This window comes from Poromitra crassiceps (assembly GCF_964638095.1).
Source record: "Poromitra crassiceps genome assembly, chromosome: 15".
In the NCBI taxonomy this organism is placed as follows: domain Eukaryota; kingdom Metazoa; phylum Chordata; class Actinopteri; order Beryciformes; family Melamphaidae; genus Poromitra; species Poromitra crassiceps.
In genome coordinates this window covers 2,519,791-2,543,403 of record NC_139634.1, presented here as the reverse complement: position 1 = coordinate 2,543,403, position 23,613 = coordinate 2,519,791, and the positions used below count along the sequence as shown (strand labels likewise).

Below are 23,613 nucleotides of genomic sequence, written 5' to 3'. Positions count from 1 at the left end.
CACACTGCTAAAGGCCACAACAGACTTGTCCGTCCGCCTCGAATTGGAGCCGTCTCGCCGTCTGCCGGTGCCAGCGAGCCCTACATGCTAGGACGTCAGTCAGCAGTTGGTTGCAGTAAACCTCCGACACACTAGGTGGCTTCGGGTGCACTAGGCGGGTCGTGGCGCACTACTATGACGTAATCTCGCTGTTTACCCAGAACTTTCAATCATGGCGGCGGCATTGGATGCTCTTGGTTTATTGGCAGCGCTGGACATTATCTTACAATATAATGAGGAAATTGACGTGGAGCACGGGATGTTGCTGAGACGGGAGAGGAGGAGAAGAAGAAGACGTAGATGGTCCGTCAGACCACTGAACAGAACCAGGACTGACGAAGGGGAGTACGCCGTGCTAGTTCATCCAATGCGGGAGATAGACGAAGAAATGCACTACAAATATTTCCGTATGTCGTCGGGCCGTTTTGATGACTTGGTACGTCGTTTGCAGCCATTCATGCCGAAGGCAACGGCCAATCACAACTCTCGTGCAGCTGATGTCACGCACGTATCGTCGCCGCTGAGTTACATTTTGGAGGAGCCCCCGTCAGCCGACGGCGTCCACCCGCAGTCATATGGGGAGGGCGGGGCGAGGCTCTGACGGACGAGTCTGTAAACGCCTTAAGGAGTAAAATAAAAATGGATCAAGGCTTGATATCATACTCCCAACGTGAATTCAGCTGAGGGGTTCCCTCCAGAACGAGACTGGCTCAGCCTGTTTCAAGGGGGCTGTTTGCAATGTCTATGCTAATGTTGTGGTGTTGTGGCTTTTAGTCAATATTGGACAGTAAATATGCCTTCTTGCGATGTAGTTGGTTGTATTAACCGTACCTCAAAGAAGGGTGGTTTCCGCTTTTTTCGGTGAGTGAATGAAGTTGTCGGTGGTTACTGCTGTTTGACCATGGACTGTAAATAGCGTTTTACATAGCCATCTGTGCTAATAATGCTAGCATAACAGTATACTTTTCACATATACCGAAATGCTAGACTTGATCATGGACTTAATGTTAATCAAAAACAGTCGCACTCATAACGTTAAGGTGTGTTTGACCTAACGATAATATAAATATTAACGTTAATGCACTCCTAGTTGTTTACCTAGCTACGCTACCTAGATGTTTATTTTTAGTATTACTGTAAGATTCATAAGCTAAATAATTTAATGCATAATTAAATCATACGTTACTATAACAGGCATTCTGTGATTAAAGGGCATGGTGCAGGTTGGAGACCACATTGCATTAATATGTGGAAGGGGTATATAGCAATGGGATTTAGGGGAAAAAACTTTTTTTCAATCACACATAGCTGCGTTTAGACTAGTTTTTGTAACCAGCAGGGGGCACTAGTCCATTTCATGGAACTACCTTTTGTGATGTCACAGGGATGCAAAATAGTCACCTTTAGGTGACAGTCACATTTTTCAGCCCAAAATATGAGGATTTCTGAGTGGGTTTATGTCTGCCCTGGTATCTGTCACCTTTTTTCACTCTCCATGACTTTGCATCCCTGTGTCAGCCCCAGCAGAACATTCTCCTCTTGTGATGTCACTCCTGTTGTTATGTCACACGCCCATTTATAAAATGCCACCTTTTCCTCCATATTTATACCCTGGGGGCCTCTGGGGGCGGGGGGATCTTTGTCTTTTTTTTGTGTTTTCACTGTAGCCTAATCATGAGCCCAAAATGTCAATTCAGATTTTTTTTTAACCTGCACCATGCTGTTTAACGTTAACTTGGATTGATTCATCAAAACTTTCAAAATCCTTACTACTGTTCCTATACTGACATCAGGTGACAAGCTGAAATGTCAATTCTTCTAGCAAATCTAGGTACATTTCAGACTTTAACGTAGTGTCCAGTCTTGTCTGAGGTGAATGCAAGTGAACTATACTTTTCAATCCCGTCTTTGAATAAAAGTTGTACATTGTGTTATATGTATCTGCTCCCTTTTTGTGTTTACAATTACAACAAATCTGTATGGTTTATCTGTTGGCATTAAACCGTGGTATTTCCTTGGGTGATATTCCATATTTACCATTAGACCTGTTCAAATCTGCATTTTCTACAAATTGGGCTAAATTTGCAATGGTAAATCAAAGCCACATGTGAGATATCACAAGTACTTTTATTAAAACACCAACCAAAATAAAATGCAAAGAGAGGTTTCCTTCTCTAACTATTGGTGCTTTCACAAAATATTTACACAATGAGATCTTTTATAAATAATCATCGATAACGTGGATAAAGACTTCGATGATGGCGATGACGTCGATGACATCTGCTGCTGCTGGACGAGAGACCGAAGACCAGTCCACCTGAAGGAGATCCACAAGACCTTCCAGCATGCCACAGTGCCACACTCACCCAAGATAAACGCTGCTGTAGGAGTAAAAATAAAGTATGCTTCAGGGAATGACATGAAAAAGTTACATAATGGGGGTGGCTATACAGTGTTGTTTCACAGTAGATAATATCTGGCCATAATTCTGCAATTGCCCACTATATGCTTAGTACGTTATAATAGCGATAATGTCAATAACAGATACATCTTTGGTTCAACTTTTTTATTGTAATTTCGTGTAAAATGAGTCTCTAAAACCCAACGATCTATGGTCCAAAACTTTGATGCAATCTTACACACCTTACACAGTGACTTCTTCAAGAAGAAATTGGCCTCTCGCTGTAGCAGAGCGGTCCATCGGCAGCGGCACGATGCAGAATTTGTCCCCGCACGGCGAGCCTCGGGGCCCCGGCCTCTGGTTCGTCTCCGGCGGCCTGTTCAACTGCCTCTCCTTCCATACGGCGCAATTCCTCTGCACTGTAGTCTTTTTCAGGCTCCATCTGGGCCCTTCTTGATCTAACTTCGTTCTCTCTTTCTAAAAAAAAAAAAAAAAAAACACTAACCCAAACTTGTACCACTAACCTAAACTTGTACCACTGTTCCTTCAGAAGTTGTAGTTATCATAGACTGTGCTCCATAGTAGATTGCTCTATTGCTGACAAAAATGTGTTATTGTAAGTCGCTTTGGATAAAAGCGTCTGCCAAATGACGTAATGTAATGTACCGTAAATTTCGGACTATAAGCCGCGGCTTTTTCCCCGTTTTTTGGCCCTGCGGCTTATATAACGGTGCGGCTTATCTATGGATTTTATCAGCTAACGGCCGCTCGGGGACCTCCAAAATCTATGGATGTTGGTATGAGGCAGAACGAGAGCAAGACAGACATTACGAGAGCGAGACCCTGATTGGATGATGTTGCAAAAAATGTGCCTCGCGACCTGATTGGAGCACTGTGCCACTACGCTCTCTCAGCCACTACAGTAAAACACCCTCCCTCCTCCCTCACTCCGGGGGGAAAATGGCAGCGATTGAGCCTGAAAGACAGTCTGAATGAAATTGAATGTAACATTCCCAATTCTATGTATTACATTCTAAAAAACTAACGGCAACATTTTGGAAGGCTAAGCCACACAACTAGCTCGTTGTAATCTAACATCATGCTTCAAAAGATGGAGAACTGGCTGTGTTACGACGATGGCGGCGAGAAGAAGAAGGAAAGAAGGAAATCGAGCAGCAGCACGTAACCTTGGCATCAGGGTGTTGACACAGAGAGCAGACGGCCGAGGTGTGTCCACCGTTCAGATCCGACTGAAGGCTCAAGTTTGCCAGTGGATCCTGACAGCGTGGAGGAGTGTCAAAACATCCACAATCACCAACGGGTTCCGAAAGGCTGGACTGCTGCGTGATGAAGAGGAGGACGCCGCCACAGCTGAGGGCCTTCAGAGGCTGTTCGATTCCGACAGTGACGAAGAGGAGTTCGTTGGTTTTGAGAGCGACAACGAAGGAGAGAGGAGAGTGGCTGACGAAGCCACCCTGAGCCTGTTCGTTTCCGACACTGAAGATGAGGACTTTGGTGGTTTTAGTACGCAGGAAGAAGACGAAGATGAGGATTAATGACTTGACTTTTCTGGTTACAGCCGTGTACTGCACCTTAGCCTAAAAGATGAAGACGAGGATTAATGACTTTTCTGGTAGGCTGATTACCGTATATTTTAAGCAGCCGTGTTACTGCAACTTTAGGCTTACGCGCTTACTGTCGTGTTACAGGCACTTTATTTTGCACTTTAAAAAAAACACATTTAATTTACGGTAGCCATTGATATTGCCTCGTCAAGCGCTGTAAGCTTTGTTTTTTGTTATGGTACTACTGTAGGCTATAATGTAGATCAGTGGTTTTCAACCTTTTTCATGCCAAGGACCCCTAAATTTACACAGCACAGTACATGTTCTGTAGCTACTATTGCACTAAATGGTAACACTTGAATACGTTATGCAAATATGCAACTTGTTTTGTTGAAATGTTAATAAATGGGAGCTTCCCCAAACAGCCATCTCTTTCCCGACAATCCCCTCTATGCACGAACCCTTATGGTAATTAAACATCAAAACACCCGCGGCTTATAGTCCGGTGCGGCTTATACATGTAACAAACAGGCAATTTTGCTGCTGCGGCTTATACTCAGGTGTGCCTTATAGTGCGGAAATTACGGTAATGTAATGTATGAGAACATATAGACAGCTGCGCCTCCCCAGCCAATTATTATTGCCATTAAGCTATTATTATTATTGTTGTATACTCCACTCAGGCATAACGAGTTCCAAAGATTTTGTAAACATCTTCATCCTATATTCTTTAAGATTTTAAAACTTCTTTATCAAATATCTTCTTTTAAACATTTTAACGACTCTGAACAGGTATTATACACATTTTGACCAATGGATTTCCATGACTTTTCCATGACTTTAAACCAAATTTCCATGACCAAACATTTAGTAAATTCTCTGTGTATACAGGAAAAAGTCAGTGAGTAAAAATATTCTATGTCATGTAACTACTAACAGATGACAATAATTGAAAAACTAACATGGTAATTTAGTACTAAAACACGTTACTAGCCCCAACACTGACGACAACAAAGATCTTGAATAGGGCTGGGCGATATGGACGAAAAATCATAACTCAGTATTTTTAGGCTGAATGGCGAAAGATGATATATCTTATATTATAGGTATAAAGGTATTTTCTACAAAGTGGGCAACATTTTCAATTGTAAATTGGGCTGGGCGATATGGACTCTGTTGGAGAAAAATAGAAGTTCCATGCCATTTCCTATTCAATAAGATAATAATTGCATACGCATAATTATGCTATAAGTTAACATAACATGACATCTCACACATTATGACATGACATCTCACACATATAGATTCACCCCAGTGGCATTTAGCAGGCCCACTCCTATATTATAGCCACAGTGGTGACGTAAAATTTGTTATTTGTATCACTAAGATTTGTTTTCTCTTTCCCAATAGTCCCAAAGTTTCTATGTTTTCAAACCGCCCCAGCCCCGGCCCACATTAAGTACAGATACAAGCATATTGAATAGTGAACTTAAATTTTGTTATTATTTTTGTTATAGTTGATAAACATAACAATTGGGTGGATTGTTGGAGAAAAATATAAGTTCCATGCCATTTCCTATGACATCTCACACATATAGATTCACCCCAGTGGCATTGAGGACTTCTCTCTTTTGCTGAGACCTTGGGCAGTGCATCGTGTCCAATAAGTAAGGGTTAATGCCCGACGAGGTGTACATTATCACTTTTTAAGGGACGACGCGGAGGCGTGAACCGTCCGAGGCGAAGCCGAGGATGGTTTGCCTCCGCGAAGTCCCTTAAAAAGTGATAATGTACACCTCGAAGGGCATTAACCCGCTTATACCATGGTCACTTGCCAACAAAACAATAAGACCAGTCATTTATATTTCCATGTGTAATAAATAAAGCAATCTAAATGGCTAAATGTCTGTTATTCATACTGTAAATCAGTCTTCCACGAAATAAAATAGTCCCTCCCACCTCCACCAATCTCCGTTTTAAAGCCGACTCAAACGTTAACTTCATCACAGGAATGCAGGTTTAACGATGTTTTGCGTTCTACATTAAATGAAGACATTACCGTTTGGCTGCTTGCTTTATTTTGTATGATAGATACGTATTGGCCAAGTATATTAACATTTAAGAGCGAATAGTTTCAGGAAGTGAAAAGTGCAGCGGGGGCTCGCACTGCATGCATCTCTCTCTCTCTCTCTCTCTCTCTCTCTCTCTCTCTCTCTCTCTCTCAAAGGGCTCGCCCCCGCTCGTGCACGAGCCGAGGGAAATATCCTCTTTGTCGCCGAGAAGAGCCTGGTGACGCGAGGTTAAAAATCTCCGAAACGAAAATCAAAATTGTAAATAAGAGTTATTTTTGATAAACTGAGCACACAGGGGTGATTTAAATACTTACTTTGACCGAGTCAATTTTTTTCTCAACATCCAAAATTGTCATATTAACCCTTAACGGGGGTATAGAGCTCAAACTGCTCTCCTGATAACACTGATGAAACTATGGCGCATTGATATGAACGGTGAACAGACCATTTAGCTAGGTGTCCATTATCACTGTACAATATCACTTTTTAATGGACACCTTGCAGCCAATCAGAATCGAGTATTCACCCAGACCATGGTATAACAACTGATAACAGCTTCCCTGTCAGACTCAAGTGGACGCACACACATTTCCAAAGTTCATCCCCCTCCTCTCTGCTTTTCCTCCTTACAGTATAAGCATATGTTAAACTGTGAGTCATTTGCTGAATATTTGGACTCTGTACATTGATCAGATGGTACATTGAGATTCAGTCTCTCCTATAACACAGTGTATAGGAGAATGTTATGGTAATAAATATACTTTCATAAGACATCTTCCTGGACTCCTGGCTTCAATTCATTTGGTTTAGATAGGCTGTTATAATTATCACATTAGCGGAGAAGAGTGGAAATTGCATTCTCTAACAGACTCTTACTAAATATATTTACACAATGTGATTTTTGATAAATAATCATCAGTGAATAATGATATAATGAATAATGTTAAGTTGGTAAAGGCAAATAATAGAACAGCTACAACAGTCTGGAAAGCTCAGAAAATGACTTCACTTTACTGCAGCCTTTAAAACCAGGAAAAGACTATAAAATATCACAAAATTACCATAACAAAATCTAAGATGAGATCTCGGTCTCATCTAGTGTTATGACCTTGGTCATTTGGTTGTGTGTTAACTGTATCATTCCCTCCCTGTGTGTATGTGGCAGTGTTGAGTGGGTGATGAGCTGCAGGTGTGTGCTGCTTGGGCTGTGGGAGGGCTGGCTGCTGATTGGCTGCTACAGCTGATATACTCCACCTGAGCCCTTCTGTCTGCCCCTTGCTCTCCTCATTCCCCAAAAGATATGGCTGATCTGCGACACCGACTGGGACTCTTCCTGATAGTTTCTGTGTAGGCTCATATTAGTGAACCGAGAACTACTTAGTGTTGGTAAATCCAAGCACCTGATTGTCATGGTTAAAAATGGTAGCCCTTTCATGTTGTCAATTGTAAATAACTCTTTTTTACTCATGTAGCAGGCCCGTAGGAGGGAGAAAGCCCTTTTCTTTATTACTTTAGTCCCTGTTTTTGTTGTAGGAGGGAGGTAAGATTAATGTTTTTTTATGTATCCCCTTTTGTTTTGGTTAGGGAAGTGAGAAGGTTCTAGTATGGTTTTGTTTATTGTTTTTGGGTATTGCTCTTCTCTGAAGCTTAAAAAGAATTAACTGCTACATTGAGAACTGCAGATCCTGGTCCAGCTGTCTATCTTTGGGAATGGGAAGAGTGGGGGCACCTAGCATGTCATGTCCTGGTTTTCCCTTATGCCAGGGACGTAACACTAGTCACAATATTGGCCAGCCCTAACCTTGAGTGCCATGTAGAAACGCTGAGACACAATTTGCAGAAAAACATTATTAAAGTTAAATGGTATAGTGACGATAAATTACTTCGTTTGAGACACACGCGCGCACACACATGCACCTCGCTGATTGCTGTGTTGACTGACTGGCATTTATTATGGAGCCGACGTTCTGGTTCCCTGTGGATTTATTTAACACTACCGTAGTTTGACTGTCAAAATCCCTTTATCTCGTCTTTTGTTGAAACGTCCAAACTTGTCTATTTCTTTGCTGTGGTACAGTAAGGGACACTAACGTTAGCGTCGATGGATGTCAAACTCACTGACAGGAATTGGGCTGCTTGCAACAGCAGCTGCGCTCTCGTGCTTTTCCGCTTCACAGTAGCATTTTACAGCACAGTTAGCATTTAGCGCGTCGTCTGTCTTTCGCGAGCCATAATTGGTACTTATCTTTGAAATGCCACATATTGTTGAAGCTGTACTTCCCTGGCATGTGTGCGGCGGCATTAGGGATGCACGATCCACTTTTTTCACTTCCGATCCGATTCCGATACCTGAATTTGGATATCTGCCGATACCGATATTATGCCGATACCAATATCTTTCTTGAATATACAGTATAGGCAAAGATTTGGCCAATTAAAGATTTTTTTTAAAAATAAACCTTGCAAAAAGCAGACAAAATTAAGAAAATATACAAGGCAAAGAAGGATACTATTATACATGGGCAAATTACGGCCAGCCTGCGCTGGAATAAAAAAGAATAAGAAAAATACGATTCCGATCCGATCCGTGAATTAGTGCCAATATCGGCACCCGATACCGATATTGGATGGGATCGGCCCCGCCCCTAGGCGGCATAGTACGAGTTTGCTAACTGCTAAGTGCTAATGTTACCTCAGCTGCAGATGTAGGCTAGTGGGCGTGCCTGCAACTCACTGAATTCACTTCTCACACACAACAGAAACACAGCGACGGTTAACGTCCAATTTACACTATATTATTTTTATGCTCTGAACTCTGTGTAAATGAACATCATGAAAATATTTATTAAACACATTTCCATGACTTTTCCAAAACCTTGTCGGATTTTATTTTCCCCCCAAAACTTTTCCATGACCTGGAATTGAATTTAAATTTCCATGATTTTCCAGGCTTTTCCATGACCGTACGAACCCCGTCTTAAGGACTTTTAATCATTAACACCTCTTTTTTATAACTAGCGGGATACCCACCCCGTGCAGTGTATCGAGTGTAAATGTTGAGTTCTCTGCATGTTCAACCCGTATGGACTGTGTTTGCAGCGAGGCTGGACAGCGGGGACAGTTCCCCAGCCCCATAAATCTTGTAAACTTAGTCTGAAATAGCTCCAAAACAGATACAAAAACATGAGCATATATGTGTTTGATGTACAGTGCATACAAATAATTGCCGTGATCGTATTTGTGAAACACGCATTAAAAAAAAAATTGACAGCCCAAGCTCACGTCAACAGAGGCAGGCAGCCAGACTGTCGGCACTCCGCCTCCGCCTGATTCACGCGATGGAAGCTGTGCACCCATTGTAATAATAATAATAATGATTGGATTTATATAGCGCCTTTCCAAGTGCTCAAAGCGCTTCACAGAATCATTATTCGTTCACACCATTCGTACCGGTGGTTCGAAAGCGTGGCAGCCACACATCGGCACTCAACGGCCCCTCCGACCACCATCATTCATGTCTACATTCATACCAATCATACGAGGCAAGGAGGGTTAAGTGTCTTGCCCAAGGACACAGCGACAGCAGCTGGGAGGGAGCGGGGATCGAACCGCCAACCCTTGCGTCATTGGCCGACCCGCTCTACCTCCTGAGCTAAAGCTGAAGTGAAAAGGCCGACTTCCGGTGACATTGCTGGCGGAATAGCTGGTTGACACTAGAGCTCCTGCAGCTCGCTGTTAGTATTTATCTCAGGCATATATAATGTGAGCATATATGTGAGCGAGAATAATGTATTAGGAGTCTGCAAATGAGCAGATGCCATAAAAACAGACTCAGAGGGAGAGGCAACACTGACGATAACCAGAACCAAACTGACCAGGGCAGCCCAGTCAACATGGCGGCGGCACGTCTGAGCGAGGAGGAGACCAACAGCTTGGTGAATAGAATAACCACTGAAGTGCTTAAAGGCGTGGCACTCTCCTTTGACAAGAAGATCGACCCCGTTCTTAAAAAATTGGAAGCTTTCTCGTCTAAAATAGCTACACTTGACACTCGGATTTCTGAAGCAGAGGGTCGTATCTTAAACTCCGAGGATGCTGTAACGAGCCACGCTGCAAAACCCGCGGAAGTTGAGAGCAAGCTGGAGGCAGCCATTGAGGTTAGGGTTAGTGAGAGTGAGAAGGGGCTAGTTTCCGTCAGAGACCTATATAGATGGTCATTTCGCATCTTGGGAAACTTGAGTTGCCCAACACGGCACGCATTGGCTCAGATACCTACAAGTTAGACATTATGTTCGATCAAAGTTTCATGACTTTGAAGTTCTCCCAAATGAACATGCTTTTTTGATGTTTTGTTGAGTCCCCCTGACTCCAGGCATATTTCTTCTAGATTAGTGTATCTGTTTGATGGCTGTATCAGGGCCTGCACTGAGAGGATTAGAGAGGCATGGCAGGAGGAACTTGGTGTTGAATTGTCTGAAATTATATGGGACAGAAGGCTGTCTGTGGTACAACTCGGTACAACTCAATCAACAGCAGACACCAGCTGATCCAATTTAAAGTCACTCACAACTTCACTATTCCAAGTCTAGGTTGCACAGGATCTACCCTTCTGTCTCACCACTATGTGAGAGGTGCTAGATTCAGAACAGCCATCTTCGGCTGTTGTGAATCTTCTCTGCTCCTCCCTAGGGCTGTGCAACAATCTCTGACACAGGGGACGACTGTCGCCAAGAGACTTATCTGAAGGAGTGGAAGGCCCACTCTCCCCCATCTTTTCAACTGTGGCTGGCAGACATGATTTCGGTCGTATGGAGAGACTCAGGTTCCTGAGGACCAACTCACTTACGAAGTTCTCAAATATTTGGGACCCGTTCCTGGTCTACTTTAACGAGGTTAGAAATTACGAATAACTGGCCCAGCTGATTTCTCATGGACTCCTTGCAGGGAATTTTATGTCGAGCATTTCTTACAAGCACTGCTAGCACCATATTGTAACGTTGGTATGGTTTTTTTGGTGTGTCTCTGATAGGGCTGTCAAACGATTAATTTTCTTAATCGCGATTCATCTTGCGATTAACTATAGTTAATTGCGATTAATCGCATCTTTGTATCGCATGTTTAAAATGCCATTATTTTGCATTTCAAAGCATTTTTAATTCGATATTAATAATTCTTAGCAGTGTGTCGTGATTGAGAATCAAATGAATGCAAATAAATGTACTTTGTGATCTTGAATTTTAGACTTATTTTCAATTCAATAGAAGTGCAATGTAGACCAGGCCCGATTTTAGCCTGCTACATTAGGGTGAGCTGGTAGGGGGCAACTTTGGCAGTAGGTTGCCAGAGGTTGTGGGTTCAGGGATGGGGATTAAGTTGCATTATATTCTAATGAGTTAAGTGTAATGGGTACACCAAATTGTTCCAGTAGGAGTCAGCCACCTACTTGTGACAGGTTAACAGATATGGGAAGATGTCATTATAATGTTTATGTTTACTATGGGGGACCAACAACTTATTTTATTTACCTTGTTGCACTGACAGATAATTTTATAATTTTACTGGTTTCAAATATTTGGGTTTTCAGGATGATATAACTTGTGGCAGAACATACATTTTGGTTTATTTGGTAAAAGTGGAAGTGTATTCCTTCTGGTTTTCTTCATTGTTCATGATTTTGTGGAAAGCATTCACTATAGTCTATAGTGAATGCTGCTATTAACTTGTGTTTACTTTTGCTACTAAACCAAAATCAGGACATCCAAGCAAATTCTGACAGAGAGCAATGCCATATTATGAATAAATTATGAATAAATGCCAAAATATTGAATAAAAAAGAAAAAAAAAGGTAAAAAGGCCAGTACACGTTTCAGCTAACAGCTTTCATCAACATTGATGCTGATGAAGGATGTTAACTGAAACACGCTCGTTGTGTCTGCTTGTATAAACTCTAAAAGGACATTCTAGAGTGTTGGCCTTTTTCCCTTTTCAATATTTAGCCTTGGCCCTGCACCTAAGCTGAACTTAACTCTTGAGTGTGCTTGCTATTGTTGTTTTTGTACATTTTAAAGTAAAATGCATCAATCTGGTGCACTTTGAGAGGAAAATGAAGAGGCTAGATCTATGAAGAACTACACACACATCACATGAATATGTGCTGTGGCTTAACTCATTGAGTGCCAAGGACGAGTATGTTCGTCAATTCGTTTAGTAACGTAGAGTGCCAAGGACGAGTATGTTCGTCAATTGCGTTTTTTGACGGTGGGACGTGGATCAAAGCCAGATCCATCTCCTGTGAAAGTATGGTGGATGTTGAATGTGTAAAAGCTATTTTAGGTACCCATTAGGTGGCGACAGTGCTCTCCAGATTAGAGAAAGGCGAGGAAAAAAGAGAGAAGAAGTCATGGGGAAACGGAAATCGCATCGATATGCATGAAGCATAACGTTAGCTGTGCCTGTGAACAGCAGTCAATCTGCTGCCACAATTGAGCCCCTCCGTCTCCGCTGCGATAGCCCCTCCATATGATTTAGTTGCCGACACCAGCGTCTTTCTGAAAAGTTACATTATTCTCAGCTGGGAGCCGGCGACAGGCTGTGAAAAAGCGGGGTGCAGCGCACTTTTCAGTGCAGAGCAAACGCAGAGCAAACGCACTCGCAGCAGAGCCCCAGAGACACTCCCACGGAGGAGGAGGAGGAGGGGGGTGGGGCACGCAGGGCACTACAGCATACAACCATTGACAGTAAACACAGACCCAGGCAGCAGGCTCGATGCACAGAGACAGGCAAACAAGCTAGAATAGGCTATCTGATGCCCACCAGCAGTAAATCAAGACCAGCAAGAAGGTGTAGGGTCTGCGCATGCAGGGGCCAGCGCTGCTGGTTGGAGCTAAAAAATATTATTTGGCCAAACAAAATTCCTTTGTTTTCACTCTTTTATTGAAGGAAATTATTTTTGAGGTGTCATTACATCAGAAAATATTAGCTTCCGAGTCAATGAAAAGCTTGAAATGCTTCCTTTCACAAAAGGCTGAATATCTCAGATTCTAAATTGAAACGTGTGTTTTTGCTGAAATCAACCTATCTTCTCCGGCTGATAACTAAAGAACGGAAAATGATATCAATAAACTTTTTTTTTGCAGATGATAGAATCGTTCTTTGTGCGTGTTCGGTGTTTACATAGTAATATCACACAATATTCTGTGGGCCTCGAGAAATCACTGAAACTCTGGCACTGGGAGCGTCCGTTCTCCAAAAGTGGCTGGCACTCAATGAGTAAATGATGAATTGTCTCCACATATATTCTGCATACAGGTCACTATATGGTAGAATACTGTTTGCTTAAATACAATGGCCCATTTAAACCAACATCACTTCCAGGGGAGAACTAAAGTACAAAGTAACATTTGCTTTGTAGGTATAAACAAAAGTAAAATAAAATAAAAGGGGAATTTCCTAACTTTGATTGGACTGATGTTCAGCCCAGACAATACTTTTATCAATACTGTATCAGTCAAAATCTATTTGTGGGATGGGAAACACTGCAGCCACAGACGCTGAGCAGTAAATGGTTCAGTCAACTTTGCAACAGGCCCTTTTACAACACTATTTTAAAGCATAGAGCATTTATAAAGCAACACATTTAAAAGTACGGTACTTGAATTTGAAATAGACTTCAGACTTTTTAATACTTTTTAAGGGTCTTAATTTGGCCTAAATTGATTTATCAACTTTTAATACTTTTCAAGACCCCATGGATACCCTGGTAATGTAATGCAATGTTAACTTACATTGCAACAGGAACTCGTCCACATATCCCAGGTGAAGAGTCTCAAACTGAGGGAACTCCAGTTCAGCCATCTTGAGAGCTGAGAAAACTCCATCTTTAGTTAGCGACGGCTGAATCCGCACCTCATGAAGCCTGAAAAAACATGACCATGCAGTTCTTTTCAATATTATTCAATGTCCCACCCATTTCATGAAGTTTTTGCCTGGTTGGGGGCAAAAAGTGTCCTTTTTACCATGTGTGAAGCAAACGTGGTCAAGACAAGGCTGTTTAGGGTGTGTCATTCAGTCAGTCATAATGGGCCGCTTTGTGAGATGCCTTCTCATCTCGTGTTTGAATTGGGCTGCTTACATGTTCACCCCCGCCCACTTGGGACGCTTGCTAAATTAGAACGAGCGAACCTAGACATGCGCGCACACACACGACTGCAATTGGTCGCAGTTGATCCGTACCAGGCTCCACGGTTTGGCACGCATGTGGACCGCCGATTAATTGCAAGTTTAAAGTGATAATACGGAAGATTTTAACCTAAATAAATGTCTGTAAAGTCACTATATATCCTCAAATCAGTTAACACAATGGTGATTGAGCCTATGGCCCATTGATGAAAGCCCTTGCCTCTCTCTGTATTGCAACACTTATGAACTTGTGTCTGTGGTCCAGAAAACTAAAAAGACAAAAAGATATCCGAAGTGGCGCACAGTTCTTGACGGGTTTCACATCATCCAGCACCCGCCAGCGAGGGTAGGCGGAGTCGAAGCAAGTTGCTGTTGTTTCCGCGTTATTATGATCCCACTAGAGATTTGGGCAGAACACACCCTGTGCCCGCCTACGCAGCAGTCAAGCGGCGGGATTATTGGCCAGGAGCGAGCCTTTTGTTACCTTTTGACAGCTCAAATCTCCCACACACACACCGCCCAGCCAGCCACGTGTCATAAGCCGCTTTCAGACATGCCTTGGGACTCGGGAGTTATCTAGAGGGGATCCGGGTGGCGGTGTATGTATGAACACATTTTGGTGAGCTATGCGCGCTCCCGCGACCCTCCTATTCTCCTGCTCTAAGACCAGCTCCTACTCTAGTATCAGAGGCAGATTGTTCCCCCTCCCCTCCAGAGCTCCGTTAAGTAGCCAGCTCAGTGAGTGGGACGAGGCGAGGGAGAGAGACAGAAAGCCAGCGTGACAGATTAGTATTATATAAATAGAAAAAAAACATCATGTAGTTTCAGTTTCAGCTTCCAAATGAAGCTCGAACCTGCTCCATGTGCGTCAGCCAACAGGCTATGTGTTGCTGGATTGAAACGCTCATGGCTTTGATCTTATTTCATTTCTGCATAGCTTCGCACAGCACACACATTTAAAATAGAGTATTGTTAGACACGAGGGTCGTCCTGCTTCCCAATATTGGACATCGCTAGGTAGGGTATCTGGATCTGGTTGCGTTCATGCCTTTGATTTAACGTTTACACAGCGTTTGTGAAGATTCATGTGCAGAACCGCAAATTACAAGTAGCGTCAAGTCAGGCAGTATAAAACGGAAACTTCTGGGTACAACCTTCTCAATAACGGCAATTAAATAAAGTAAATGCACGTGTAATGTTTTTTTGTGTGTGTGTGATCTGAAAGATACAGAACGGAGATAAACTGGAAGAATATCTGCTCCCTTCGAAAAGTCAATTTTAACCCGTAGTGAGTCGACCGCTCTGATTTTTTGTTAAGTAATACAACATAGATTTTATTTTGAAGGTAAAAACGTCTAGCTTCCTGTGTTCTTTATAATTTTAGTAGGATTGATGCATTTTAGGACTGAACATAGCAAAAACCTGTTTTCTTTGTAGCGCTTGAGACTCGAGGAAATCGATGCATGTGAGTTGTAGGGTTGTTTAATTAATTACTAACGTTATGCGCAAACGATTATATGCCGTGAACGTTAGGCAGTTATCGCCCATTATCTATTTTTAGCAACTTGTTTTCAGACTCTGCATGTCGTGATAGTTTGTTGAATGTCAATGCGATTCACTTAAGGCTATGCTCAGACAGTAAAGTACAGCTGTGTGGTCAGTTTTCACAACTCCCCATTGTGTGGTCATGCTCAAATTCCCCCACCCCCTCTCCCTCTCTACTTTACACCCAGAGGTGCTCCACATGTATGAAAGCAACATGCCTGATGTCTGAAAGGGTACACTTCACATATCCCCCGGGTCAGGCTCAGGGCAAGCAACCCTGACCTGACCCGGAGTTCATGTCTGAAAGTGGCTAGCGATCTCCAGTGGGATCGATGAGCACCGCTGAGCAACTTCTTCTTTTGAGATGTGTGCGCGGTTGGTGTCCAAGCATTGCATTACCGCCCCCACTGGCCAACTTGAATGTATTAACACGTTCACTGCCGTTGAAAAGGAGCATTTTTTTGACGGTGGGACGTGGATCAAACCCTTTTACATCTCCTATAAAAATATGGGAGCCACCGAACGTGTACAACCCATTCCACTGACCCACTAAGTGGCGACAGTGCTCTCCAGACTAGCGAAAGCCGAGCCAAAACTGCAGGGAAAAGCGTGAGGAAACCATTCTCATACTGTAGAATGGTTTGGCGAAAACGCTTTCGCGCTGGCGCACAACGGTGGCGCACAACGGTGGGGGGTTCCAAAAATAGACTGGGTGCAACACACTTTGAAACACGCAGCATAAAGCCCAGAATCGCACAAAGCTTCATCAAAGCTCTCAACCGAAACCCCAAGAAACGAGCGAGCCCCATGCAGACTCGCCCGACGAGGGGCCGACAGGCAGCAGAAACTCGCTTGTGACACACCCGCTGCAGAGCCACGGAGGGAGGAGGAGAACACACACGGAGGGAGGAGTTTGAAGGAGAGGGGGGTGGGGGTGCTGTTATGGAGGAAATTACTGTTCAGGGGCCGGTTGCACCAACTGGTCTTACACTGGTCTTAAGCTAAGTTGGTCGTAACTTTACGACCTACAGCTACGCCGGTTGCACCAAGACGACTTAAGCCTTATTTTCACTAAGACCAGGCGTAACTCCTACGCCTCGTCAGGAGGAGGCGTAGAGCCTGCCTGTAACAGAGATCTCCGCGGAGACCTTTTTGACCGTCATCGTCGTAACATCGCCAGTTCGCCGTCTTTGAAAGCACGACGTTAGATTATAACTAACTACTTGTGTGGCTTAGCCTTCCCAAATGTTGGCGTTAATTCTTTTAGAATTTAATACATAGAATTGGGAACGTTACATTCAATTTCATTCAGACTCCCTGACACTAATGGGCGCCGCCATTTTCCCCCGGGGCTTCCACAGGAGGAGGGGGGTGGGAGGAGGGAGGGTGTAGTGACGCACATACAGTAGTGGGTGACGGCGCGAGGCACATTTGGGCCAATCAGAGGGCATTCCCCGACAATTCACATGAACGCGCATTGCTATGACCAGCGTAGTTAAGACCAGAGTAAGCCGTGTTGGTGCAACAGGCGTAAGTCCATGGTCTTAACTAAGACCGACGTAGGAGTTACGACCAGGCATAGTTAAGACCAGTTGGTGCAACCGGCCCCAGAACTATTGTTTAGATGTCTGATGTCTTACTGATGCCAAAAATAAATGGTTAAAGTGACTGTTCTATCGAATTTCACAAAAAGGCATTTATCTCAGCTTCCCTTCTCAGACGCTGAAACCATGCTGTATTCAACTGCTAATGCCTACATAACTACTAACTCTACAAACTAACTCTTTTAGACAGAGAAAGCACACATTCTATTAGTTCTTTTCAGATATTTTGTGTTCACAAAGTCCTAGCAGAAAATAATCCTTGGCTCTTGAAAGATGAGCCAGAATCCTCAAAAAAACCCTAGGCAGAAGCTACCTACAGTAAAAAAAAAACTGTTGGCAGTGAATGTGTTAAGAAGAAGAAGAAAAAAAAACCTTCACGTCACATATGGGCCACTGTGTGGATCTCATCTGCAATTACTGCGCATGGCCATAGGTGTTGTCAGAGACAAGAAAACTGAAATCTTCCGTATCATCACTTTAACCATATGTGAGACAGTTTACCTGCTGCGGTTCCTTTTTGAAGTAACAATTAACGTAACCTACATTGATGCAGACTCGCAGTGAAAACATATCCTACAGACATGACGGAGAGAAAAAAGAGCGAGCGATTAAAGCTGTCCCGTATAGGCTGTGCCTTGGGGCATTTTCAGTGCTGTAACTGCCTGCATAACTGGCCATGTTTGTCATCATTGAAATAGATCACAAGATTGTGAAGTTTCTGCAACTTACTGCCCGTCTCGTCTGCCTTCCCTTAAAAACATCAGCTCTGCTTGACTTCGGTAAAGTTGCAAATATATTGACAGATTCACACTTCTCGGCTCAATAGCTCATAAGCGAAGTGTTTTTAATGCACAAACCATGAGCTACAACCTCATTTTCACCAAAACGAGCAATCCTCCTTGCTGGACAAATAACATTGGTCTCTATGTGCAGCCGACTGTGAGACAGTTTCTGTCCCATTAAAAGTAAAGATTTTGGGCTCCCAGCTATATATATTTTTTTTTTCTTTACAAAAAGCATGCATTTCATTGCATCCCGCATGAATTCTGGACTTGAAGGGGGGGGGGGAAATTACAACCTGGACCTTATTTCCAGGTGGATTTATGTTAGTCACCCTGAACAGAACTTTCTGAAAATGAAGGATTATAGAGCTAGAATGCACCGCGCAACGGCGTGGAACAGAGGCTGTAGGTAGGGGCACCTGATGAGTGTTCCGCTCAACACTGCAAGACACCGTCTCTCTCTCTCCCCCGCATATCAGCTTTAAGCACCGACACACGCACGCACACACAAACACTCACAGCACTTTAGCGTTAAGCCGTTTATCGACAAAGATGTTCGCATCGCTCTCTTTCTCTGTCTTTCCTTCTCTCTCACACTCCGCCTGCGTACCCACTCTGATCTGCGGAGTGAAGTGAACAGACAAGGCAGACAAGGGCTGAGTCCAGCTCCGACAAAACATAGCAAAACGCTTGTCTAAAACGGAAACGGTGGTGCGTTACACACCCTGTTGTGTTATGCAACGTTGCACTTATCTGTTGGATCCACTAAAGCATTCAGCAAGTAAACACCAGGGGCCGGTTGCACCAACTGGTCTTACGACTGGTCTTAAGCTAAGTCGGTCGTAACTTCACGACCTAACAGCTACGCCGGTTGCACCAACCAAGGCGTAAGCCTTTTTCTCACTAAGACCGGTCGTAAATATTACGCCTAGTCCAGAGCAGGCGTAAGGTGCAGTATAGACGGTTTTCACCTGTGTGTTGCGCAATAGTCACAACCCCTCAGCACGGCTGTATTCAGCGCTCAATTATAAACCGCAAACCGGAGTATGTTATAACGTTATAAATATAGTCACGGCGTTAACAACTAACCAATGCTGGGGGTCCGTATGGAAAGTGGAAATCGAAATGGTTAAAAGTTAAATCAATTTGGTCATTCAGTGGCATTTTACTGCCATGTAAAGTAACGACAAGTAACAGTTAACCGCTAACATTAGCCACACTATTACAGCCGCACGTCGCGTCATTTGACGTCGGCACACTCTTCTAAACAGGTCGCGTGCCGCATTCCAGTGGGCATTCCCATGCTTTCACATGGACGCGCATCGCTACGACCGGCATAGTTAAGACCAGACGTAAGCCCTGTTGGTGCAACAGGCGTAAGTCCACTCTAAAGACTGGTCTTAACGTAGGAGTTACTACCAGGCATAGTTAAGACCAGTTGGTGCAACCGGCCCCAGACGTGTTAACCATGGAAAGATAGGCATAATCCTAACTTTTAGGCAATTTTTTTTTACTTGTAAATGTGTCAATTTCATCTAAAGCCCATAGCACACCAATCAAACATTCTACAACAAACACAGACAAACAGATGTTTGTTTGGTGTGCCATGGCGGTCTGGCCTTGTTTGGTCAGATTCAACATGTTTAATCCTTGTTTGTCATCAAACATTCTCCAACAACTGCCAACATTGTTTTTGGCAGTTGGAGAATGTTTGATTGGTGTGCCATGGGCTTAAAATACATTTAAAATATGATTTGATTTAAGAGTTTAAAAACTGTTATTCAATGTGTTTTACTATAATTTTCAGATACAATTATTTTCTTTATCTTTAGTAGTAGTAGGTTTATTTATCATTGCATAAAAAGATATACAACGAAATTGCAAGTGAAGAAGAATGATTGGTCTGATCTACTGAATGTATGTGGTTTAATACATTTAGTGCTATAGTCCAAATTTGTCCATGATGGCCTGTGACAGAGGCACAGCTGTAGACTGGTGAGAGCCAAATCTCAGACCAGAGTCTCCAACAGCTGTCAAGAGTTTGACAAATTAGTGCTATTCTCCTCTCCTAGTAGTGACATATTCCCCCAAAAAATGCCTCCAATATCCACACACTAAATTAAGTTGTACGCAGCAGCACTTACTGTACATGCTGACAGGTTGTAAACATACACAAACTGATATTTTGGTATGCCAGCAATCCTTGCGACATTAAAGAGTTGTTTTTTTGCACTGTGCAGAACATACAGTATAGAAGGACCCTGAGACCAGTTGAAGTTTTAGAAAACATCAGAGCGTTCCTTCTGAAAGTCTAAAAGCTTCTAGTAACATTTGTCAGAAGTAATGTTGTTCTGTAACTAAATAAATTTATGTTTTTTTGTCAAAGAACTCAGTAAACTGATTTTGTTAAAAATGTTCAAGGCTGTGACATTCCATCATTCACACCCATCAGTCCGAGAACCCATGTTTGAAAATGGTTAAGAGGAACCATATTTCCCTTTAGACAACATTTGGCTGTCAACCCCCCCCCCCCCCCCCCCCCCCCCGTCATAGAGGTGAGCTGAAATTGAATATTTCTCCTAAAAGGAATAGCCACGCCCCTGGCATGAGATGAGAATGGCGATTGAAAAACCAAACCATTGAAATCCAGCTTTGCCTAAGGGCCTGTGTCCACCTAGCGTCTTTTTCCGACGTTAAACGCTGGGAGTGCGCTGGGGAACGCTGATCTCGGCGCACAATATAACAAGGAAGCAGTCTGAAACTAACGTTAGTTCAGTGTGGTAGTAGCTTGATAGCTGACAGCTAACATTAGCAAACAACACACATACAGTGATTTAGCTCAACACTCACCAGAAATATGAAGTGTCTAGCCGATCTGCTCCCACAATTGAGCCTTTCTGTCTCTGATGCGATAGTTTTTTCATATGATTAGTTGCCAGAAAAGGAGCACCCAACACCAGCGTCTTTCTGAAAAGTTAAAATAATTTCAGCTGGAAGCGCTGGGAGCCGGGCGCACAAAAACACCAGAGCGCTCTGAAAATATACGCTGGACGCAGCGCACTTTCTCTAGACGTCCGTGTGCGCTCGCATACGCTCTCCCCCCATTGGAAACAATTGAAAATAGACGCCGGAGCTGATGAAAAGACGCTAGGTGGACACAGGCCCTTAGACTGCGCTGTTGTTGATTTAATATGGGTTTCTTGCAATTTCAAGCATGAAGATCCTATTATGTCACCCTGCGATATATCTCGCCCAATCAACCCATGACGTCTTTGTCATCGGTGATGTCATACTTGCTGATGTCATTGGTGATGTCATACTTGCTGCATGATGTCATCTGTGATGTCATACATGCCTCATCCCCTGAGCCAATCACCGTAGAGGATGGGCATAGTATAGCGAGGGTTTTATGTCACCCTCCTCTTCTAGTTGGATCATAGCAGCAGCTTACATCACGGCTGTTCGTCTCCACTGAAGCTGTGGGTCACCCCATCCACCCCCCTCCAGTCCACCACCAACGTCTTGACTCCTGAAGAATTACCCACGGGGGGATTCTCTATCCTAGGCCACACAGATGCCCTCCTCTCTCAACACAAGAGGAGCGTCATCTTACAATGAGTCATATGCCAAAGTAGTTGCCATGCCATTTGCTGAACAAAGCTTGCTTGGTAAATCTTACCAACTGGTCTCTCATGATTTAGTCTCATGTAGTCAGACCCACCGTCGACGTCATCAAGCTTCCAGCGACAGAGGGTCTGAATCACAAGTCTCTGACGGAAGGCGGCACCAGGCAGATTCCCGCGGCGTAATCCTACACCGCGTCATACAGTGTCCCTCCCATATTACAGACCGACAAGGAAACACGCTCAGAGTGGAACACCGTGAAGAGAGAAGCAATCATATTACAGGAGAATACCTTTGCAGGGTGCACAAACAGCCAGGCTTGTATCATGCAGTTTGCCAATAAACTCCTCAGAGGATAATCGTAAAGTCCTGTTTGATAGATGACCTGGATCGAAATAATCGTAGTTTATCTCTATTATCTGAACTGAATGATTTGGAGCAAAGAAGGCAGCCAAAGTTTGCAGTTTTAGTCATGGTGGGAAGTAGTAGTGGTGAGAATGAATAAAGTTGATGTTTTCACCCGGGGTCTATTTAGCTGTAGCACACATTCCGAATGCACCGCCCACGAGGTCCATGGTTGGTCAATTAATGTGTCTGTCACGTATGTTGGGGGCGGGCGTTAACCACTTTTGAGAGTTGTGCTCCAGACGTAGATATCATCTACGGCTGGCATTGCAAGACTACTCATGATTGAACTACAGTAACGTTAGCTATCCGGTTAGCTTCCACTGTCACTTCGGTTACTTCGTAACTACTATCTTACTGGTCTATGGATGAAACAGACAACAAGCTCCTCATTCCACTACCATTAACGCTAGTTTCACTGTCGCTTTGGCACTTTTTTCACTGTTTTCCAGAGGACGTCCACTCTTTTCAGTGGCAGCTCATACAATGATGATATGCGGTAGGAAATGGGCGTTTACTTCGACGTGCAAGATGAACATTGTAGACTGACTGGCTGCTCTCATGTTTATTTCTGCTAAAAAAATGCTAAAATAAAATCCTCTTGTCCCTATGACGTAACAAGAACAAATTTAAGACCTTTGTAAACAAAATTCAATACCCTGTCAAAAAAAATCAATACTTTTAAGGCCTTAATTTGAGAATAATAAATTCTATGCCTTTTTGATACTTTTAAGACCCCGCGGGAACCCTGCTAATGCTTGTATGTCTCTTGACATAAGCTACAGCAAGGGTTCTCAACATTTTTGTCTTTTGACACCACTTTGACATCACAAAAATCTAGGGACCACAGACATTCAAATTCCGGTAGATCAGTAATATCATCAGTGACATCATCATATATTACAGGATTTCAGCAGGTTTCAACAAGTTAAATTTGACATTTTAAGACCTTTTTAAGACCATTGTGAATGTCACAAAAAGAAAACTAGGGATATGAAGGAAAATTGGGTTTTGATGCTCCTGATTTGAAACTATATTGGGGATAACAGCAGGCGTTTGCTGCTGGCTTTTTACAGCGGAGACTTGAATGCAACTTTATAAAGGTAACATTAACTTCATAACCTAAAACAACTTAAGACCAGTCAAATGTAAGACATTTTAAGGCCTAAAATTCGGATTAATAGATTTTAGACTTTAAGACATTTTAAGAGCCTGCGGAAACCCTGATATTAAGACAGTGTTTTTCCTCAGGGAGTTTGAGGAATTAGTGGTTGGTTGAGGACCTGCGAGCAGCAGTGATGATGAGGTAGCCCAGGTCCACTTCCAGAGCGTTCTTACAAGCTCCAAACACGATGGTGTGGAGGTTCCGAAAGCCTCCTGAAACATAAACATAAACAG

General features: G+C 43.2%; 1 protein-coding gene across 1 annotated transcript in view; it reads right to left on the bottom strand.

Annotated features, from left to right (window-relative positions):
* Positions 1–23,613, bottom strand: part of fbxo38 (F-box protein 38) — a gene marked incomplete at its 5' end in the record, with an annotated part of 165,926 nt that overhangs the window by 90,276 nt on the left and 52,037 nt on the right. The window contains 2 exons of the mRNA XM_083652523.1: positions 13,862–13,992; positions 23,499–23,592. Of these exons, the coding sequence (XP_083508649.1) occupies positions 13,862–13,992; positions 23,499–23,592 (225 nt within the window). The remainder of the gene's footprint in view (positions 1–13,861; positions 13,993–23,498; positions 23,593–23,613) is intronic.